This window comes from Taudactylus pleione, unplaced genomic scaffold, assembly GCF_031769625.1.
Source record: "Taudactylus pleione unplaced genomic scaffold, aTauple2 ptg000394l, whole genome shotgun sequence".
NCBI classification, from domain to species: domain Eukaryota; kingdom Metazoa; phylum Chordata; class Amphibia; order Anura; family Myobatrachidae; genus Taudactylus; species Taudactylus pleione.
In genome coordinates, this window is record NW_028284795.1 from 137,601 (window position 1) to 155,951 (window position 18,351).

The 18,351-nt window shown below is 49.1% G+C and overlaps 1 protein-coding gene across 3 annotated transcripts in view; it reads right to left on the minus strand.

Annotated features, from left to right (window-relative positions):
• Positions 1–10,805: 10,805 nt before the first annotated feature.
• IL34 (interleukin 34) overlaps positions 10,806–18,351 on the minus strand; it is an 85,480-nt gene continuing 77,934 nt past the window's right edge. For 2 of the 3 annotated variants that reach the window (XM_088446227.1, XM_088446226.1), the window contains one exon: positions 15,280–17,434. In XM_088446227.1, coding sequence (XP_088302353.1) covers positions 17,207–17,434 — 228 coding nt within the window. In that variant the 3' untranslated portion in view covers positions 15,280–17,206. Of the gene's footprint in view, positions 13,368–15,279; positions 17,435–18,351 lie in introns of those variants that run through there. The other variant, XM_088446228.1, reaches the window with a different exon arrangement.

Sequence of the window (18,351 nt, forward strand, 5' to 3'; positions counted from 1 at the left end):
ACCCCAATCTGCTCCCCTACATTGCTGATGTGTTATCAGTGACCCCAATCTGCTCCCCTACATTGCTGATGTGTTATCAGTGACCCCAATCTGCTCCCCTACATTGCTGATGTGTTATCAGTGACCCCAATCTGTTCCCCTACATGGCTGATGTATTATCAGTGACCCCAATCTGTTCCCCTACATGGCTGAAGTATTATCAGTGACCCCATTCTGCTCCCCTACATTGCTGATGTGTTATCAGTGACCCCATTCTGATCCCCTACATTGCTGATGTGTTATCAGTGACCCCATTCTGATCCCCTACATTGCTGATGTATTATCAGTGACCCCATTCTGCTCCCCTACATTGCTGATGTATTATCAGTGACCCCATTTTGCTCCCCTACATTGCTGATGCGTTATCAGTGACCCCAATCTGTTCCCCTACATTGCTGATGTGTTATCAGTGACCCCAATCTGCTCCCCTACATTGCTGATGTATTATCAGTGACCCCAATCTGCTCCCCTACATTGCTGATGTATTATCAGTGACCCCAATCTGCTCCCCTACATTGCTGATGTGTTATCAGTGACCCCAATCTGCTCCCCTACATTGCTGATGCGTTATCAGTGACCCCAATCTGTTCCCCTACATTGCTGATGTATTATCAGTGACACCAATCTGCTCCCCTACATTGCTGATGTGTTATCAGTGACACCAATCTGCTCCCCTACATTGCTGATGTGTTATCAGTGACACCAATCTGCTCCCCTACATTGCTGATGTATTATCAGTGACCCCAATCTGCTCCCCTACATTGCTGATGTGTTATCAGTGACCCCAATCTGCTCCCCTACATTGCTGATGTATTATCAGTGACCCCAATCTGCTCCCCTACATTGCTGATGTATTATCAGTGACACCAATCTGCTCCCCTACATTGCTGATGTATTATCAGTGACCCCAATCTGCTCCCCTACATTGCTGATGTATTATCAGTGACCCCAATCTGCTCCCCTACATTGCTGATGTGTTATCAGTGACCCCAATCTGCTCCCCTACATTGCTGATGTGTTATCAGTGACACAGATCATATTTATCCAAAGATCAGATCTGCACATCATGAAACTGAGCATTTTTCTAGTAAAATCCAGGTAACGGTCGGCAATTCGGCTGATTGTTACCATACACCAGCAATCTACAGCCCCTATTTCTCAGTGATATCAAACATATTGAACAACTTGATTGCCGATTCCAACAAATGGTGATTGAATCGGTGAACCCCATACATTGCAGCTTTTTTTACACAATCATCTGCAAACCCAGAATTACCCCCATTTGATTGTTAATGTATGGGCGCCATTACATCCAAATCTCAGTGTTCCAAGAGTTGATAATCTAGAATGTTATTTTCTACCAGTCCCTGGAGTTGGCTATACACTGATGTGGTCAGAGGGTGGCAGCAGCGAGCACCTGGCATAACACTGGTTCCCTGTATAGCAGGGTTGGATGGGAACCACAGGCCGGGGGCCGTATCAGGCCCTCAGAGTCATTTGGTCTGGTCCTCAGAGCTTTCTCCTGCTGGCCTCACCTGTCTATCACTGTGCCTATAATGTTACCCTGCAGCCAGAATCTATACAGCAGTGCTGCCCGGGGCGTCCTTAGGATGTATCATATGGTCACACTGCTGCCCTTACATCTCCCCGGAGCATCCTCACCTGGCTATCACTGTGCCTATAATGTCACCCTGCAGCCAGACTCTATACAGCAGTGCTGCCCGGGGCGTCCTTAGGATACATCATATGGTCACACTGCTGCCCTTACATCTCCCCGGAGCATCCTCACCTGTCTATCACTGTGTCTATAATGTCACCCTGCAGCCAGACTCTATACAGCAGTGCTGCCCGGGGCGTCCTTAGGATGTATCATATGGTCACACTGCTGCCCTTACATCTCCCCGGGGCATCCTCACCTGTCTATCACTGTGTCTATAATGTCACCCTGCAGCCAGACTCTATACAGCAGTGCTGCCCGGGGCGTCCTTAGGATACATCATATGGTCACACTGCTGCCCTTACAGCTCCCCGGAGCATCCTCACCTGTCTATCACTGTGTCTATAATGTCACCCTGCAGCCAAACTCTATACAGCAGTGCTGCCCGGGGCGTCCTTAGGATACATCATATGGTCACACTGCTGCCCTTACATCTCCCCGGAGCATCCTCACCTGTCTATCACTGTGCCTATAATGTCACCCTGCAGCCAAACTCTATACAGCAGTGCTGCCCGGGGCGTCCTTAGGATGTATCATATGGTCACACTACTGCCCTTACATCTCCCCGGAGCATCCTCACCTGTCTATCACTGTGCCTATAATGTCACCCTGCAGCCAGACTCTATACAGCAGTGCTGCCCGGGGCGTCCTTAGGATACATCATATGGTCACACTGCTGCCCTTACAGCTCCCCGGAGCATCCTCACCTGTCTATCACTGTGCCTATAATGTCACCCTGCAGCCAGACTCTATACAGCAGTGCTGCCCGGGGCGTCCTTAGGATGTATCATATGGTCACACTGCTGCCCTTACATCTCCCCGGAGCATCCTCACCTGTCTATCACTGTGCCTATAATGTCACCCTGCAGCCAGACTCTATACAGCAGTGCTGCCCGGGGCGTCCTTAGGATACATCATATGGTCACACTGCTGCCCTTACATCTCCCCGGAGCATCCTCACCTGTCTATCACTGTGCCTATAATGTTACCCTGCAGCCAGAATCTATACAGCAGTGCCGCCCGAGGCGTCCTTAGGATACATCATATGGTCACACTGCTGCCCTTACAGCTCCCCGGAGCATCCTCACCTGTCTATCACTGTGCCTATAATGTTACCCTGCAGCCAGAATCTATACAGCAGTGCCGCCCGAGGCGTCCTTAGGATGTATCATATGGTCACACTGCTGCCCTTACATCTCCCCGGAGCATCCTCACCTGTCTATCACTGTGCCTATAATGTCACCCTGCAGCCAGACTCTATACAGCAGTGCTGCCCGGGGCATCCTTAGGATACATCATATGGTCACACTGCTTCCCTTACATCTCCCCGGAGCATCCTCACCTGTCTATCACTGTGCCTATAATGTCACCCTGCAGCCAGACTCTATACAGCAGTGCTGCCCGGGGCGTCCTTAGGATGCATCATATGGTCACACTGCTGCCCTTACAGCTCCCCGGAGCATCCTCACCTGGCTATCACTGTGCCTATAATGTCACCCTTCAGCCAGAATCTATACAGCAGTGCTGCCCGGGGCATCCTTAGGATGTATCATATGGTCACACTGCTGCCCTTACATCTCCCCGGAGCATCCTCACCTGGCTATCACTGTGCCTATAATGTCACCCTTCAGCCAGAATCTATACAGCAGTGCTGCCCGGGGCGTCCTTAGGATACATCATATGGTCACACTGCTTCCCTTACATCTCCCCGGAGCATCCTCACCTGTCTATCACTGTGCCTATAATGTCACCCTGCAGCCAGACTCTATACAGCAGTGCTGCCCGGGGCGTCCTTAGGATGTATCATATGGTCACACTGCTGCCCTTACATCTCCCCGGATCATCCTCACCTGTCTATCACTGTGCCTATAATGTCACCCTGCAGCCAGACTCTATACAGCAGTGCTGCCCGGGGCGTCCTTAGGATGCATCATATGGTCACACTGCTTCCCTTACATCTCCCCGGAGCATCCTCACCTGTCTATCACTGTGCCTATAATGTCACCCTGCAGCCAGACTCTATACAGCAGTGCTGCCCGGGGCGTCCTTAGGATACATCATATGGTCACACTGCTGCCCTTACAGCTCCCCGGAGCATCCTCACCTGTCTATCACTGTGCCTATAATGTCACCCTGCAGCCAGAATCTATACAGCAGTGCTGCCCGGGGCGTCCTTAGGATACATCATATGGTCACACTGCTGCCCTTACATCTCCCCGGAGCATCCTCACCTGGCTATCACTGTGCCTATAATGTCACCCTGCAGCTAGACTCTATACAGCAGTGCTGCCCGGGGCGTCCTTAGGATGCATCATATGGTCACACTGCTGCCCTTACATCTCCCCGGAGCATCCTCACCTGTCTATCACTGTGTCTATAATGTCACCCTGCAGCCAGACTCTATACAGCAGTGCTGCCCGGGGCGTCCTTAGGATGTATCATATGGTCACACTGCTGCCCTTACATCTCCCCGGAGCATCCTCACCTGGCTATCACTGTGTCTATAATGTCACCCTGCAGCCAGACTCTATACAGCAGTGCTGCCCGGGGCGTCCTTAGGATGTATCATATGGTCACACTGCTGCCCTTACATCTCCCCGGAGCATCCTCACCTGTCTATCACTGTGCCTATAATGTCACCCTGCAGCCAGACTCTATACAGCAGTGCTGCCCGGGGCATCCTTAGGATACATCATATGGTCACAGTGCTGCCCTTACATCTCCCCGGAGCATCCTCACCTGTCTATCACTGTGCCTATAATGTCACCCTGCAGCCAGACTCTATACAGCAGTGCTGCCCGGGGCGTCCTTAGGATACATCATATGGTCACACTGCTGCCCTTACATCTCCCCGGAGCATCCTCACCTGTCTATCACTGTGCCTATAATGTCACCCTGCAGCCAGACTCTATACAGCAGTGCTGCCCGGGGCGTCCTTAGGATGTATCATATGGTCACACTGCTGCCCTTACATCTCCCCGGAGCATCCTCACCTGTCTATCACTGTGCCTATAATGTCACCCTGCAGCCAGACTCTATACAGCAGTGCTGCCCGGGGCGTCCTTAGGATACATCATATGGTCACAGTGCTGCCCTTACATCTCCCCGGAGCATCCTCACCTGTCTATCACTGTGCCTATAATGTCACCCTGCAGCCAGACTCTATACAGCAGTGCTGCCCGGAGCGTCCTTAGGATGTATCATATGGTCACACTGCTGCCCTTACATCTCCCCGGGGCATCCTCACCTGTCTATCACTGTGCCTATAATGTCACCCTGCAGCCAGACTCTATACAGCAGTGCTGCCCGGGGCGTCCTTAGGATACATCATATGGTCACACTGCTGCCCTTACAGCTCCCCGGAGCATCCTCACCTGTCTATCACTGTGCCTATAATGTCACCCTGCAGCCAGACTCTATACAGCAGTGCTGCCCGGGGCGTCCTTAGGATGTATCATATGGTCACACTGCTGCCCTTACATCTCACCGGAGCATCCTCACCTGTCTATCACTGTGTCTATAATGTCACCCTGCAGCCAGACTCTATACAGCAGTGCTGCCCGGGGCGTCCTTAGGATACATCATATGGTCACACTGCTTCCCTTACATCTCCCCGGATCATCCTCACCTGTCTATCACTGTGCCTATAATGTCACCCTGCAGCCAGACTCTATACAGCAGTGCTGCCCGGGGCGTCCTTAGGATACATCATATGGTCACACTGCTTCCCTTACATCTCCCCGGATCATCCTCACCTGTCTATCACTGTGCCTATAATGTCACCCTGCAGCCAGACTCTATACAGCAGTGCTGCCCGGGGCGTCCTTAGGATGCATCATATGGTCACACTGCTGCCCTTACATCTCCCCGGATCATCCTCACCTGTCTATCACTGTGCCTATAATGTCACCCTGCAGCCAGACTCTATACAGCAGTGCTGCCCGGGGCGTCCTTAGGATACATCATATGGTCACACTGCTTCCCTTACATCTCCCCGGAGCATCCTCACCTGTCTATCACTGTGCCTATAATGTCACCCTGCAGCCAGACTCTATACAGCAGTGCTGCCCGGGGCGTCCTTAGGATACATCATATGGTCACACTGCTGCCCTTACAGCTCCCCGGAGCATCCTCACCTGTCTATCACTGTGCCTATAATGTCACCCTGCAGCCAGAATCTATACAGCAGTGCTGCCCGGGGCGTCCTTAGGATACATCATATGGTCACACTGCTGCCCTTACATCTCCCCGGAGCATCCTCACCTGGCTATCACTGTGCCTATAATGTCACCCTGCAGCTAGACTCTATACAGCAGTGCTGCCCGGGGCGTCCTTAGGATGCATCATATGGTCACACTGCTGCCCTTACATCTCCCCGGAGCATCCTCACCTGTCTATCACTGTGTCTATAATGTCACCCTGCAGCCAGACTATACAGCAGTGCTGCCCGGGGCGTCCTTAGGATGTATCATATGGTCACACTGCTGCCCTTACATCTCCCCGGAGCATCCTCACCTGGCTATCACTGTGTCTATAATGTCACCCTGCAGCCAGACTCTATACAGCAGTGCTGCCCGGGGCGTCCTTAGGATGTATCATATGGTCACACTGCTGCCCTTACATCTCCCCGGAGCATCCTCACCTGTCTATCACTGTGCCTATAATGTCACCCTGCAGCCAGACTCTATACAGCAGTGCTGCCCGGGGCATCCTTAGGATACATCATATGGTCACAGTGCTGCCCTTACATCTCCCCGGAGCATCCTCACCTGTCTATCACTGTGTCTATAATGTCACCCTGCAGCCAGACTCTATACAGCAGTGCTGCCCGGGGCGTCCTTAGGATGCATCATATGGTCACACTGCTGCCCTTACATCTCCCCGGAGCATCCTCACCTGTCTATCACTGTGCCTATAATGTCACCCTGCAGCCAGACTCTATACAGCAGTGCTGCCCGGGGCATCCTTAGGATACATCATATGGTCACAGTGCTGCCCTTACATCTCCCCGGAGCATCCTCACCTGTCTATCACTGTGTCTATAATGTCACCCTGCAGCCAGACTCTATACAGCAGTGCTGCCCGGGGCGTCCTTAGGATACATCATATGGTCACAGTGCTGCCCTTACATCTCCCCGGAGCATCCTCACCTGTCTATCACTGTGCCTATAATGTCACCCTGCAGCCAGACTCTATACAGCAGTGCTGCCCGGAGCGTCCTTAGGATGTATCATATGGTCACACTGCTGCCCATACATCTCACCGGAGCATCCTCACCTGTCTATCACTGTGTCTATAATGTCACCCTGCAGCCAGACTCTATACAGCAGTGCTGCCCGGAGCGTCCTTAGGATGTATCATATGGTCACACTGCTGCCCATACATCTCACCGGAGCATCCTCACCTGTCTATCACTGTGCCTATAATGTCACCCTGCAGCCAGACTCTATACAGCAGTGCTGCCCGGGGCGTCCTTAGGATACATCATATGGTCACACTGCTGCCCTTACATCTCCCCGGAGCATCCTCACCTGTCTATCACTGTGCCTATAATGTCACCCTGCAGCCAGAGTCTATACAGCAGTGCTGCCCGGGGCGTCCTTAGGATACATCATATGGTCACACTGCTGCCCTTACATCTCCCCGGAGCATCCTCACCTGTCTATCACTGTGCCTATAATGTCACCCTGCAGCCAGACTCTATACAGCAGTGCTGCCCGGGGCGTCCTTAGGATGTATCATATGGTCACACTGCTGCCCTTACATCTCCCCGGAGCATCCTCACCTGTCTATCACTGTGCCTATAATGTCACCCTGCAGCCAGACTCTATACAGCAGTGCTGCCCGGGGCGTCCTTAGGATGTATCATATGGTCACACTGCTGCCCTTACATCTCCCCGGAGCATCCTCACCTGTCTATCACTGTGCCTATAATGTCACCCTGCAGCCAGACTCTATACAGCAGTGCTGCCCGGGGTGTCCTTAGGATACATCATATGGTCACACTGCTGCCCTTACATCTCCCCGGAGCATCCTCACCTGTCTATCACTGTGCCTATAATGTCACCCTGCAGCCAGAATCTATACAGCAGTGCTGCCCGGGGCGTCCTTAGGATGTATCATATGGTCACACTGCTGCCCTTACATCTCCCCGGAGCATCCTCACCTGTCTATCACTGTGCCTATAATGTCACCCTGCAGCCAGACTCTATACAGCAGTGCTGCCCGGGGCGTCCTTAGGATACATCATATGGTCACACTGCTGCCCTTACATCTCCCCGGAGCATCCTCACCTGTCTATCACTGTGCCTATAATGTCACCCTGCAGCCAGACTCTATACAGCAGTGCTGCCCGGGGCGTCCTTAGGATGTATCATATGGTCACACTGCTGCCCTTACATCTCCCCGGAGCATCCTCACCTGTCTATCACTGTGCCTATAATGTCACCCTGCAGCCAGACTCTATACAGCAGTGCTGCCCGGGGCGTCCTTAGGATGTATCATATGGTCACACTACTCTGACTCAATAACAGGCTGTAAGTGTAAGACCCCTGAGATAATTCCTCTTTGTAGATCTGTACTGAACCAGTACTTACACCAAGAGACTTTGTCAGACAGTGTCAACTGAACTAGTAAGGCATGTACTGTATGAAGAATCCAGATGAGGGTTTATTTCAATCTGATATTCTTGTAATTATACATAACATAGTAGGTGAAAAGATGATAGTTTACCAGAGCTCAACGGGTGCAGCTGCCAGCTAAAATGTCAGACACACACTGAGCTACGTACAGGAAGAAATGAGCGCTGATGACATCAGATCCTAGCGACAGGGAAATCAGGGAGGACAAAATTAACAAGATGCAAAGCCTTGCAATAATATAACAGAAACTAACAGCATATGAAACACATATATCCTGGGACATGACACACACCGCTGCTCTTACAGCTCCCTGGAGCATCCTCAGGATGCTCCGGGCATTGCTGTAATCACCGGCGATTGTGGCCCCGCCCTGTGTGATGTCACATGGGGCGTGGCCTGCACCAGGCCCTCAAATAATGTTATATATATGCAAATGGCTGTCGGCAGAGAAAAGGTTCCCCACCCCTGCTGTATAGGAACATATTGGTACATGGTGCCACCTAACACATGGACACCTGATATAGTCAGACAGACGCAGGAAGCAACATGTTTAATTTGTTATAAAACTGAAATACACAAATAATATAAAAATATCTGTCACAATCGTTATCCTTAAATCTATATTGTTACATTCTGGGGACACGTACAGTGCATCTGGTGAACATATATATTTCTCTCAGTTTCAGATAAGGCTGATAATAAAAACGGTTTTATAAAGATTATTATTAAAGTGAGTCTGTGCTGTCTCCTTCCTATTACTCTCCCTAAGAGTCTTAGGGGTCTATTTACTAAGCTTTGGATGGAGATAAAGTACCAGCCAACCAGCTCCTAACTGCCATGTAACAGGCTGTGTTTGAAAAATGACAGGAGCTGATTGGCTGGTACCTTATCACTGTTCACTTTATCTCCATACAAGGCTTAGTAAATAGACCCCTTAATCACAGGGAAAAGTTGGTTCACAAAAAAAAATAAATCCTGTTTTCCATCATTTATTTCTTTATGCTAAACTAAGATGTGTTATATACCATGTTATATTACGTGTTATATCACATTCTATAATAATGCTATTTAATACGATTACCAAATAAGATCAAGACACCAGAATAGTTTTAAATATATTTAGATTAAATAATCTACTTCATAAAAAACATAAACAGCATCATACCGTACATATTCAGGTGTAAGTATACACTATAACATGCTAAACATCTGCACAATTATATATAGAGGTGGAGGCGTCCATTAGCCGGTTCTTTTCCTCAATATAATGTTAATGGAGCAAAGTGTGTCATTATAAGATCTCACCGCATTAGACTGTAAAGGTGGTTTGAGTGTCGGCTCCTCCGTTTAATAAGCTCCGGATTCAGGTGTAGTTGAAGCCCCGTGGGGCCAAGGTGAGCAAGCGGTTCTCCTGGGCAGTAATTGTGTCCGCCTGTGACAGCCCTTCACCTCACTGCAGAGAGAGCACTCTCCTGCCTCGCAGGTTAGGCCAGTCTATGGCCCTCATTCAGAGGCACTCGCAAAGTGCGAGCGGTCGCTCTGAATGTGGGCGGCTGCTTGTGTTTTCAAGTGCAGCCTCCTGGTCGCTAGCTAAGCTGTAGGTTACCACCCACAGCTTTAGCTACTGACCTAAGGTTGGGTCTCGGCACCCGCCAGCCCCAGGGAGCTTCCTGCTCTGATTGAGCAGGAAGCTCCCCACTGACATCCCTGCTGATCTCAGTGCGGCCGCCCACAAAACGGCAGGTGTTCCTTAAGCCTCCGTATGTGAAACCACCCCCCCACCACGCCTACAAAACGGGGCGAGCTGTCGATCAACATCGACAGCCGCCCCTTTTGTAGTGAGCTCCGGAGCGAGAGAATTTCTCTCTTGCTCCGGGGCTTGCGCACGCGCAGTGCGGCCGCTCCGCGTGTGCAGGGCCTAAACATCGACCCACTTACGAGTGGGTCTGAATGAGGTTCTGTGTCTCCGTCTTCTCTTCTCTAGAGGTACAAGCAGGGCCGCCAAGAGCCAAGGTGGGCCCCGGTAATAGGGGGGGCGTAGCCTAATCTCGGGAGGCGTGGCCACGCCCCCTTTCCGGAAAAAATAAAAAATGATTTGCTCTGAGCCCCCTCAGCCCGGCGCAAAGCCAGGGGGGGCGCGATCAGTGTGATTGCTCCCCCGCACAGGCATAGGAGACTGCTGTCGCTCCCTCCAATGGAAGTTTTATCAAAGAGTAAACTTTGCTCCATTAACATTATATTGAGGAAAAGAACCGGCTAATGGACGCCTCCACCTCTATATATAATTGTGCAGATGTTTAGCATGTTATAGTGTATACTTACACCTGAATATGTACGGTATGATGCTGTTTATGTTTTTTATGAAGTAGATTATTTAATCTAAATATATTTAAAACTATTCTGGCGTCTTGATCTTATTTGGTTCTGCCATATTTGGTAATCGTATTGAACAGCATTATTATATACATCAAATTAGCACAAAACCCGTTCATTTTCCAGTAATTGGCTTTATAGTTATTTGGTTGGCTTCTGTGCACTACACGGGTTCACAGGGGGGTTTGCAGCTTTAGAAAATTAATTTGTGCACTAAATATATTGATAGACATTATTTTAAGTATTAGCGCCCTGCTAATTAGTGTGTTAGTGTTATATCACGTTATATTGCCTGTTATATGTATCGGGCGTTCCGGGACAGAGGCTAAGCGCGTTTTATGGGCACGTGGTGGGAGTGACACGGAAGTGGCTGCGCTCTCCTCAGACGTGTAACCGCTCACATTGGCGGCCAGATTCTGACGCAGACCCTGCACCCAGCTTGGGGTTGGTGAGAGCAATGGAGGTGTCCGATGACGCATCAGGTGCCGTTACAGCGTCTGAAGATGCACAAAGTGGGCGTCTCAGTCCTGGCACAGTCATACGCACGGCAGTACGCCAGGAAGGGAGGGGCTTGTAGCTGTATTAGCATATAGTCGCAGGAACAATCAGACACCAGCACTGACTCAGAATCCGCACCTCTATGGCCTGTGAATAGGGACAATGTTGGTGACTTGTAGGCGGCCATGAGTCAGTAAAAGGGAAGATATAGAATTAAGGGGTAATCACACAGATGGCTGTGGCGGACTATATGAAGAATCCTAGGGGTTCATTTACTAAAGGGAGAGTTTTTAGTGGAGATGTTGCCCATAGCAACCAATCAGATTCTAGCTATCAGATTCTAGAAGGTTCTAGATAAATGTTAAGTAGAATCTGATTGGTTGCTATCTAATAGCCCGTACTTTAGTAAATAGACCCCTAGTGACTATTCTTCAGGCTGCTGTTAATGATGGATAACGCTGCACAGTGTCATGTGACCACCAGAGAGCGTTTGAAAAGGACGTAATGATCTGTAGGAGGGGAAATTCATGCTTAAAATCTTCTTAACTCGCTATTTAAGTAAAAACAAATACAAACCTATGTAGGATTGCTGCTATAAATAGAAATATGTGACTAAGGGGTCAATCCAATTTGGTGCGAATTGCGAGGTGCGAGTTGCTGTTTTCTCTTTGAAATTCGCAGAGTGAATTAAGTTTTTCAATCCAATTAGCAACTCGCACTGAATAAGTCATTCGCAATTTTCCATTTGCACCTCCCTGTGGGTGAGAGATGGAAAGGAACAGTTTTATTTTAAGGTTAAAAAGTCGGGACACTGTGCTGAACCCCTTTGTACACCCCCCCTAATGACTAATTAGGCAATTGGAATTTTCCAATTAGCTTAATTAGTCCAATAAATACATGTCATTTTTTTGGGGGGGGGGGTAAAAAAAATGGCCTCAAATTACCCCAAAATCAACTTTTTCGTTAGTTTAGGCACCCCAAATTTATTGCCAGGTTTTATTTTTCATTGAAACATAAAACTGTTTTTTGTTTTGATTTTTAAACTTTGTGCCGCCAAAGTACCCCAAACTCTCCTTGTCCCTACTTTTGTTTTGCATTTTTCGTTTAATTCGTTTGAGATGAAATTATAAAATTTGCGTTCTACCATTTAAAAAAACAAACCACAAATCAGCCATTTGACACCATTAAAAACCTTCAGTATTTTCCTAATGTCCACAAAATCCTTCTATACAGTACTGCTAACGAAATGATCCATTTTGGGGGGTCCAGGCTGATCTCCTCCCCTTTTACATGCACTTCTCTCACAATTGGAAGTCAGTTCGCACCCATCCATTGCGTGTACCACGAATAGGCATTTTTAATTGGACTGGAGAATTCTGGAGAGCGGCATTCGGGCGAAGTCTGCGGGTTTAATTAAACAAACTCGCTACTCGCCATTCACACCAAATGGGACACCCACAGTGACTGACAACCGTCTCTGCGTATATCCATGAGTCAGTTCTATAGGTTATAGGATATAATTATTTCTACACATATCTAATATAAAGTGTGTGTATGTGTATATATATATATATATATATATATATATACATATACACACACACTTTGTATGACAAAATTTTTTATAGTTTCATTTCTTTTAATCGCTAATATTTAAGTGCATTTGATCTAAATATATTGTCTCTATGCTGTAGATATTATTATTCTTATTATATGACCCATTTTCTGACTATAGCTACACAAGAATTTCCTGACATCCTATGCAATCCTAGAACCCTTCTCCCGGTTACCTATTAGAGTGTAAGCTCTGCGGTTAGATGGCTGTGAGCGCTGTAGCGCACAGTTTATTGTAATATAAGCTGCTTTGTGGCGCTGTGTTTATGCACCTGCATCGTACATACGTCCACAGAGCACAGTTGCGTGATTTACGGTAAAGCAGAATCTCATGCGTCGTAGCGTATCCGCGGCCAGTGTCACTGCGCCTGGAACGGGGCTTCATGGAGGGACAAACAGCTGGTCCTTGGTTACGACAGTCCTTACTGGTCAGCCATGCAAGCCGGGTCATGCAGATGCAGCAAGCTCAGAGAGCCAATACAATGCTGTTATGTAGATAAAAGATAGAGAAACGCGTAAGTGCCATGTCCATGCATCGTAGGGAGCTGGGGCCATACACTGGGTATATCTACGTAAGTAACAACAATAGCTCTGGGAACATATAGATATTCCAAATGGCACAAGATTCACCCTCTGGTCACCTACACCGTAAATTACTGGGTACAGGTATCATGTAACCCATTAACGTATGTGTCCAACCAGCATATATTCCACACCCAAATCTGTCTCCTATGTACAGGATATTCTCCTCAGTGGCAGAACAGAACAGTCATATGAAAAGGGGGAAAAATAATGTGACCTCTGCATGAAGATCATTCTGTAGAAGTTCTGTAAAAGACGGTTTATAAAATATATCTATATACACAGCAGTATGATGCTCCGTCTAACCTGACAATATTTGTAAAACGCGTACAGTGATGTTTCGTATGCTGTGATGACCCCTCACAGGGGGCCGAGATTCCCCCCTCCCCTCCCCCGGCTATAGCACATGCTGTACGACAATGACCAGCTGTTCTATACATAACACATTCCAGCACTATTACCAGCTGATAGTATGGAGCAAACAGTGCAACCATGACCCTGACTGGAACTATAAAATACATCAGAAATGTCTCTTGCAGGTGGTAACGGATCCCCGGGAAATCCAGACGTACAGAGCTGTAGAGAGTCCGGTCTGATGACCTGGACCTATGAGCTGACAATCTCTCTCCAGCAGGCACATGGTCTTCTTCTTAATGACATTATTATACATGTCTATAACATACACACATACTGGAACATTTTTTCTCTTGGAGATTTTGGGATCATTTACTGTATATTTTGGCCCCCCCTGTCCATTCGGCCATACTGGCGGCGGACTCTGGGTGGCGGGTATTTAGAAGTAATAATCCAGGGTCAGCGGGGGAGGGGGTTTGCACAGAAGACCCTATGGATTTCCTACTTGAGTAGTTATAGCAGAACGTAGTCTATTAGAAGCCTGAGTACAGATATATTAGTGGTGCCTGGATCAGGCCTATAGCTTGTGTACAGGCAAATGTCTGTGGCCTTAGTAATCGTGGCACCTGTGCTGATACCTACACACTGATATATGCTGGAGGGAAGTGAGGGGGCTCTAACCTTACTCCAGGATTAGGATACAGGCGCTGACCTACACACTGATATATGCTGCAGGGAAGTGAGGGGGCTCTAACCTTACTCCAGGATTAGGATATAGGTGCTGATACCTACACACTGATATACGTTGGAGGGAAGTGAGGGGGCTCTAAACTTACTCCAGTTAGGATACAGGCGCTGATACCTACACACTGATATATGCTGCAGGGAAGTGAGGGGGCTCTAACCTTACTCCAGGATTAGGATACAGGCGCTGACCTACACACTGATATATATGCTGGAGGGAAGGGAGGGGGCTCTAACCTTACTCCAGGATTAGGATACAGGTGCTGATACCTACACACTGATATACGGTGGAGGGAAGTGAGGGGGCTCTAAATTTACTCCAGTTAGGATACAGGCGCTGATACCTACACACTGATATATGCTAGAGGGAGGTGAGGGGGCTCTAACCTTACTCCAGGTTTAGGATACAGGCGCTGATACCTACACACTGATATATGCTGGAGGGTAGTGAGGGGGCTCTAACCTTACTCCAGGTTTAGGATACAGGCGCTGATACCTACACACTGATATATGCTGGAGGGAAGTGAGGGGGCTCTAACCTTACTCCAGGATTAGGATACAGGTGCTGACACCTACACACTGATATATGCTGGAGGGAAGTGAGGGGGTTCTAACCTTACTCCAGGATTAGGATACAGGCGCTGACCTACACACTGATATATATGCTGGAAGGAAGTGAGGGGGCTCTAACCTTACTCCAGTTAGGATACAGGCGCTGATACCTACACACTGATATATGCTGGAGGGAAGTGAGGGGGCTCTAACCTTACTCCAGGATTAGGATACAGGCGCTGATACCTACACACTGATATATGCTGGAGGGAAGTGAGGGGGCTCTAACCTTACTCCAGGATTAGGATACAGGTGCTGACACCTACACACTGATATATGCTGGAGGGAAGTGAGGGGGTTCTAACCTTACTCCAGGATTAGGATACAGGCGCTGACCTACACACTGATATATATGCTGGAGGGAAGTGAGGGGGCTCTAACCTTACTCCAGGATTAGGATACAGGTGCTGATACCTACACACTGTTATATGGTGGAGGGAAGTGAGGGGGCTCTAACCTTACTCCAGTTAGGATACAGGCGCTGATACCTACACACTGATATATGCTAGAGGGAGGTGAGGGGGCTCTAACCTTACTCCAGGTTTAGGATACAGGCACTGATACCTACACACTGATATATGCTGGAGGGTAGTGAGGGGGCTCTAACTTTACTCCAGGATTAGGATACAGGCGCTGATACCTACACACTGATATATGCTGGAGGGAAGTGAGGGGGCTCTAACCTTACTCCAGGATTAGGATACAGGTGCTGACACCTACACACTGATATATGCTGGAGGGAAGTGAGGGGGTTCTAACCTTACTCCAGGATTAGGATACAGGCGCTGACCTACACACTGATATATATGCTGGAGGGAAGTGAAGGGGCTCTAACCTTACTCCAGGATTAGGATACAGGTGCTGATACCTACACACTGTTATATGCTGGAGGGAAGTGAGGGGGTTCTAACCTTACTCCAGGATTAGGATACAGGCGCTGACCTACACACTGATATATATGCTGGAGGGAAGTGAAGGGGCTCTAACCTTACTCCAGGATTAGGATACAGGTGCTGATACCTACACACTGTTATATGGTGGAGGGAAGTGAGGGGGCTCTAACCTTACTCCAGTTAGGATACAGGCGCTGATACCTACACACTGATATATGCTGGAGGGAAGTGAGGGGGTTCTAACCTTACTCCAGGATTAGGATACAGGCGCTGACCTACACACTGATATATATGCTGGAGGGAAGTGAAGGGGCTCTAACCTTACTCCAGGATTAGGATACAGGTGCTGATACCTACACACTGTTATATGCTGGAGGGAAGTGAGGGGGTTCTAACCTTACTCCAGGATTAGGATACAGGCGCTGACCTACACACTGATATATATGCTGGAGGGAAGTGAAGGGGCTCTAACCTTACTCCAGGATTAGGATACAGGTGCTGATACCTACACACTGTTATATGGTGGAGGGAAGTGAGGGGGCTCTAACCTTACTCCAGTTAGGATACAGGCGCTGATACCTACACACTGATATATGCTAGAGGGAGGTGAGGGGGCTCTAACCTTACTCCAGGTTTAGGATACAGGCACTGATACCTACACACTGATATATGCTGGAGGGTAGTGAGGGGGCTCTAACTTTACTCCAGGATTAGGATACAGGCGCTGATACCTACACACTGATATATGCTGGAGGGAAGTGAGGGGGCTCTAACCTTACTCCAGGATTAGGATACAGGCGCTGATACCTACACACTGATATATGCTGGAGGGAGGTGAGGGGGTTCTAACCTTACTCCAGGATTAGGATACAGGCGCTGACACTAATGTAAACACACAAATGAATCGGAGCCGGACCTTATTGCACACGTACCTACTGGATAAACAGAGGTTATTATCTTCCGGTGTAGACTGTGCTATTTATGTACCACAATGCGATTATAACTCGGGGTCCTGATTGTGTGAGAATAAGTGCACATTAGGTAACACACTGCACACAGATAACCTCCCTGTAATTCTCTTCTGCTGGGAAACCCCCAGAATTCCTGATTCCCCCTAATTTGCACAATCACCCCCGCTCCTAACTCTCACAATATGTCCTTTGACGATCAGAGGGTGTTGGGGCTGTGGCAGGGGGGCACATTTCGTCCTCTGACCTTGGGTTACACAGTCTACATTCATCCTCATACAGAGCGTAGAGGACTTTGAAGCAGTTATCCAGCAGAGCCTTGGGGGAAACTGGTTTCACTTTTACTTCTGTCATGTAGAGTCTTTCCAGAATCTCCCCGATAACGTCACTCTCCACCTCCTGCAGGGTCAGGCAGAAGAAATGGCACGCTCAGTGTGTTACATAGAAATATACAGATACAGTCATTCCACATCCTTTCTGGAAAAATACTGGGTACTATCCCAACATCTTGTCTGCAGTGCCCACATAGTCTAATCAGATTATACATCAGCGACCAGTGCTGCTGTACTCACACCTCGCTAAACCCAAATCCCAGTGTATGCCTGTCATCCCAAACCTGCCTCCTCCCTGCCTCTCATCCCAAACCTGCCTCCTCCCTGCCTGTCATCCCAAACCTGCCGCCTCCCAACCTATCATCCCAAACCTGCCGCCTCCCTGCCTGTCATCCCAAACCTGCCTCCTCCCTGCCTGTCATCCCAAACCTGCCGCCTCCCAACCTATCATCCCAAACCTGCCGCCTCCATGCCTCTCACCCCAAACCTGCCTCCTCCCTGCCTGTCATCCCAAACCTGCCCCCTCCCTGCCTCTCATCCCAAACCTGCCTCCTCCCTGCCTCTCATCCCAAACCTGCCTCCTCCCTGCCTATCATCTGAAACCTGCCGCCTCCCTACCTATCTGAAACCTGCCGCCTCCCTGCCTCTCACCCCAAACCTGCCGCCTCCCTGCCTGTCATCCCAAACCTGCCACCTCCCTGCATCTCACCCCAAACCTGCCACCTCCCTGCATCTCACCCCAAACCTGCCGCCTCCCTGCCTGTCATCCCAAACCTGCCGCCTCCCTGCCTGTCATCCCAAACCTGCCTCCTCCCTGCCTGTCATCCCAAACCTGCCGCCTCCCTGCCTCTCATCCCAATCCTGCCGCCTCCCTACCTATCATCCCAAACCTGCCACCTCCCTGCCTCTCACCCCAAACCTGCCTCCTCCCTGCCTGTCACCCCAAACCTGCCCCCTCCCTGCCTCTCATCCCAAACCTGCCTC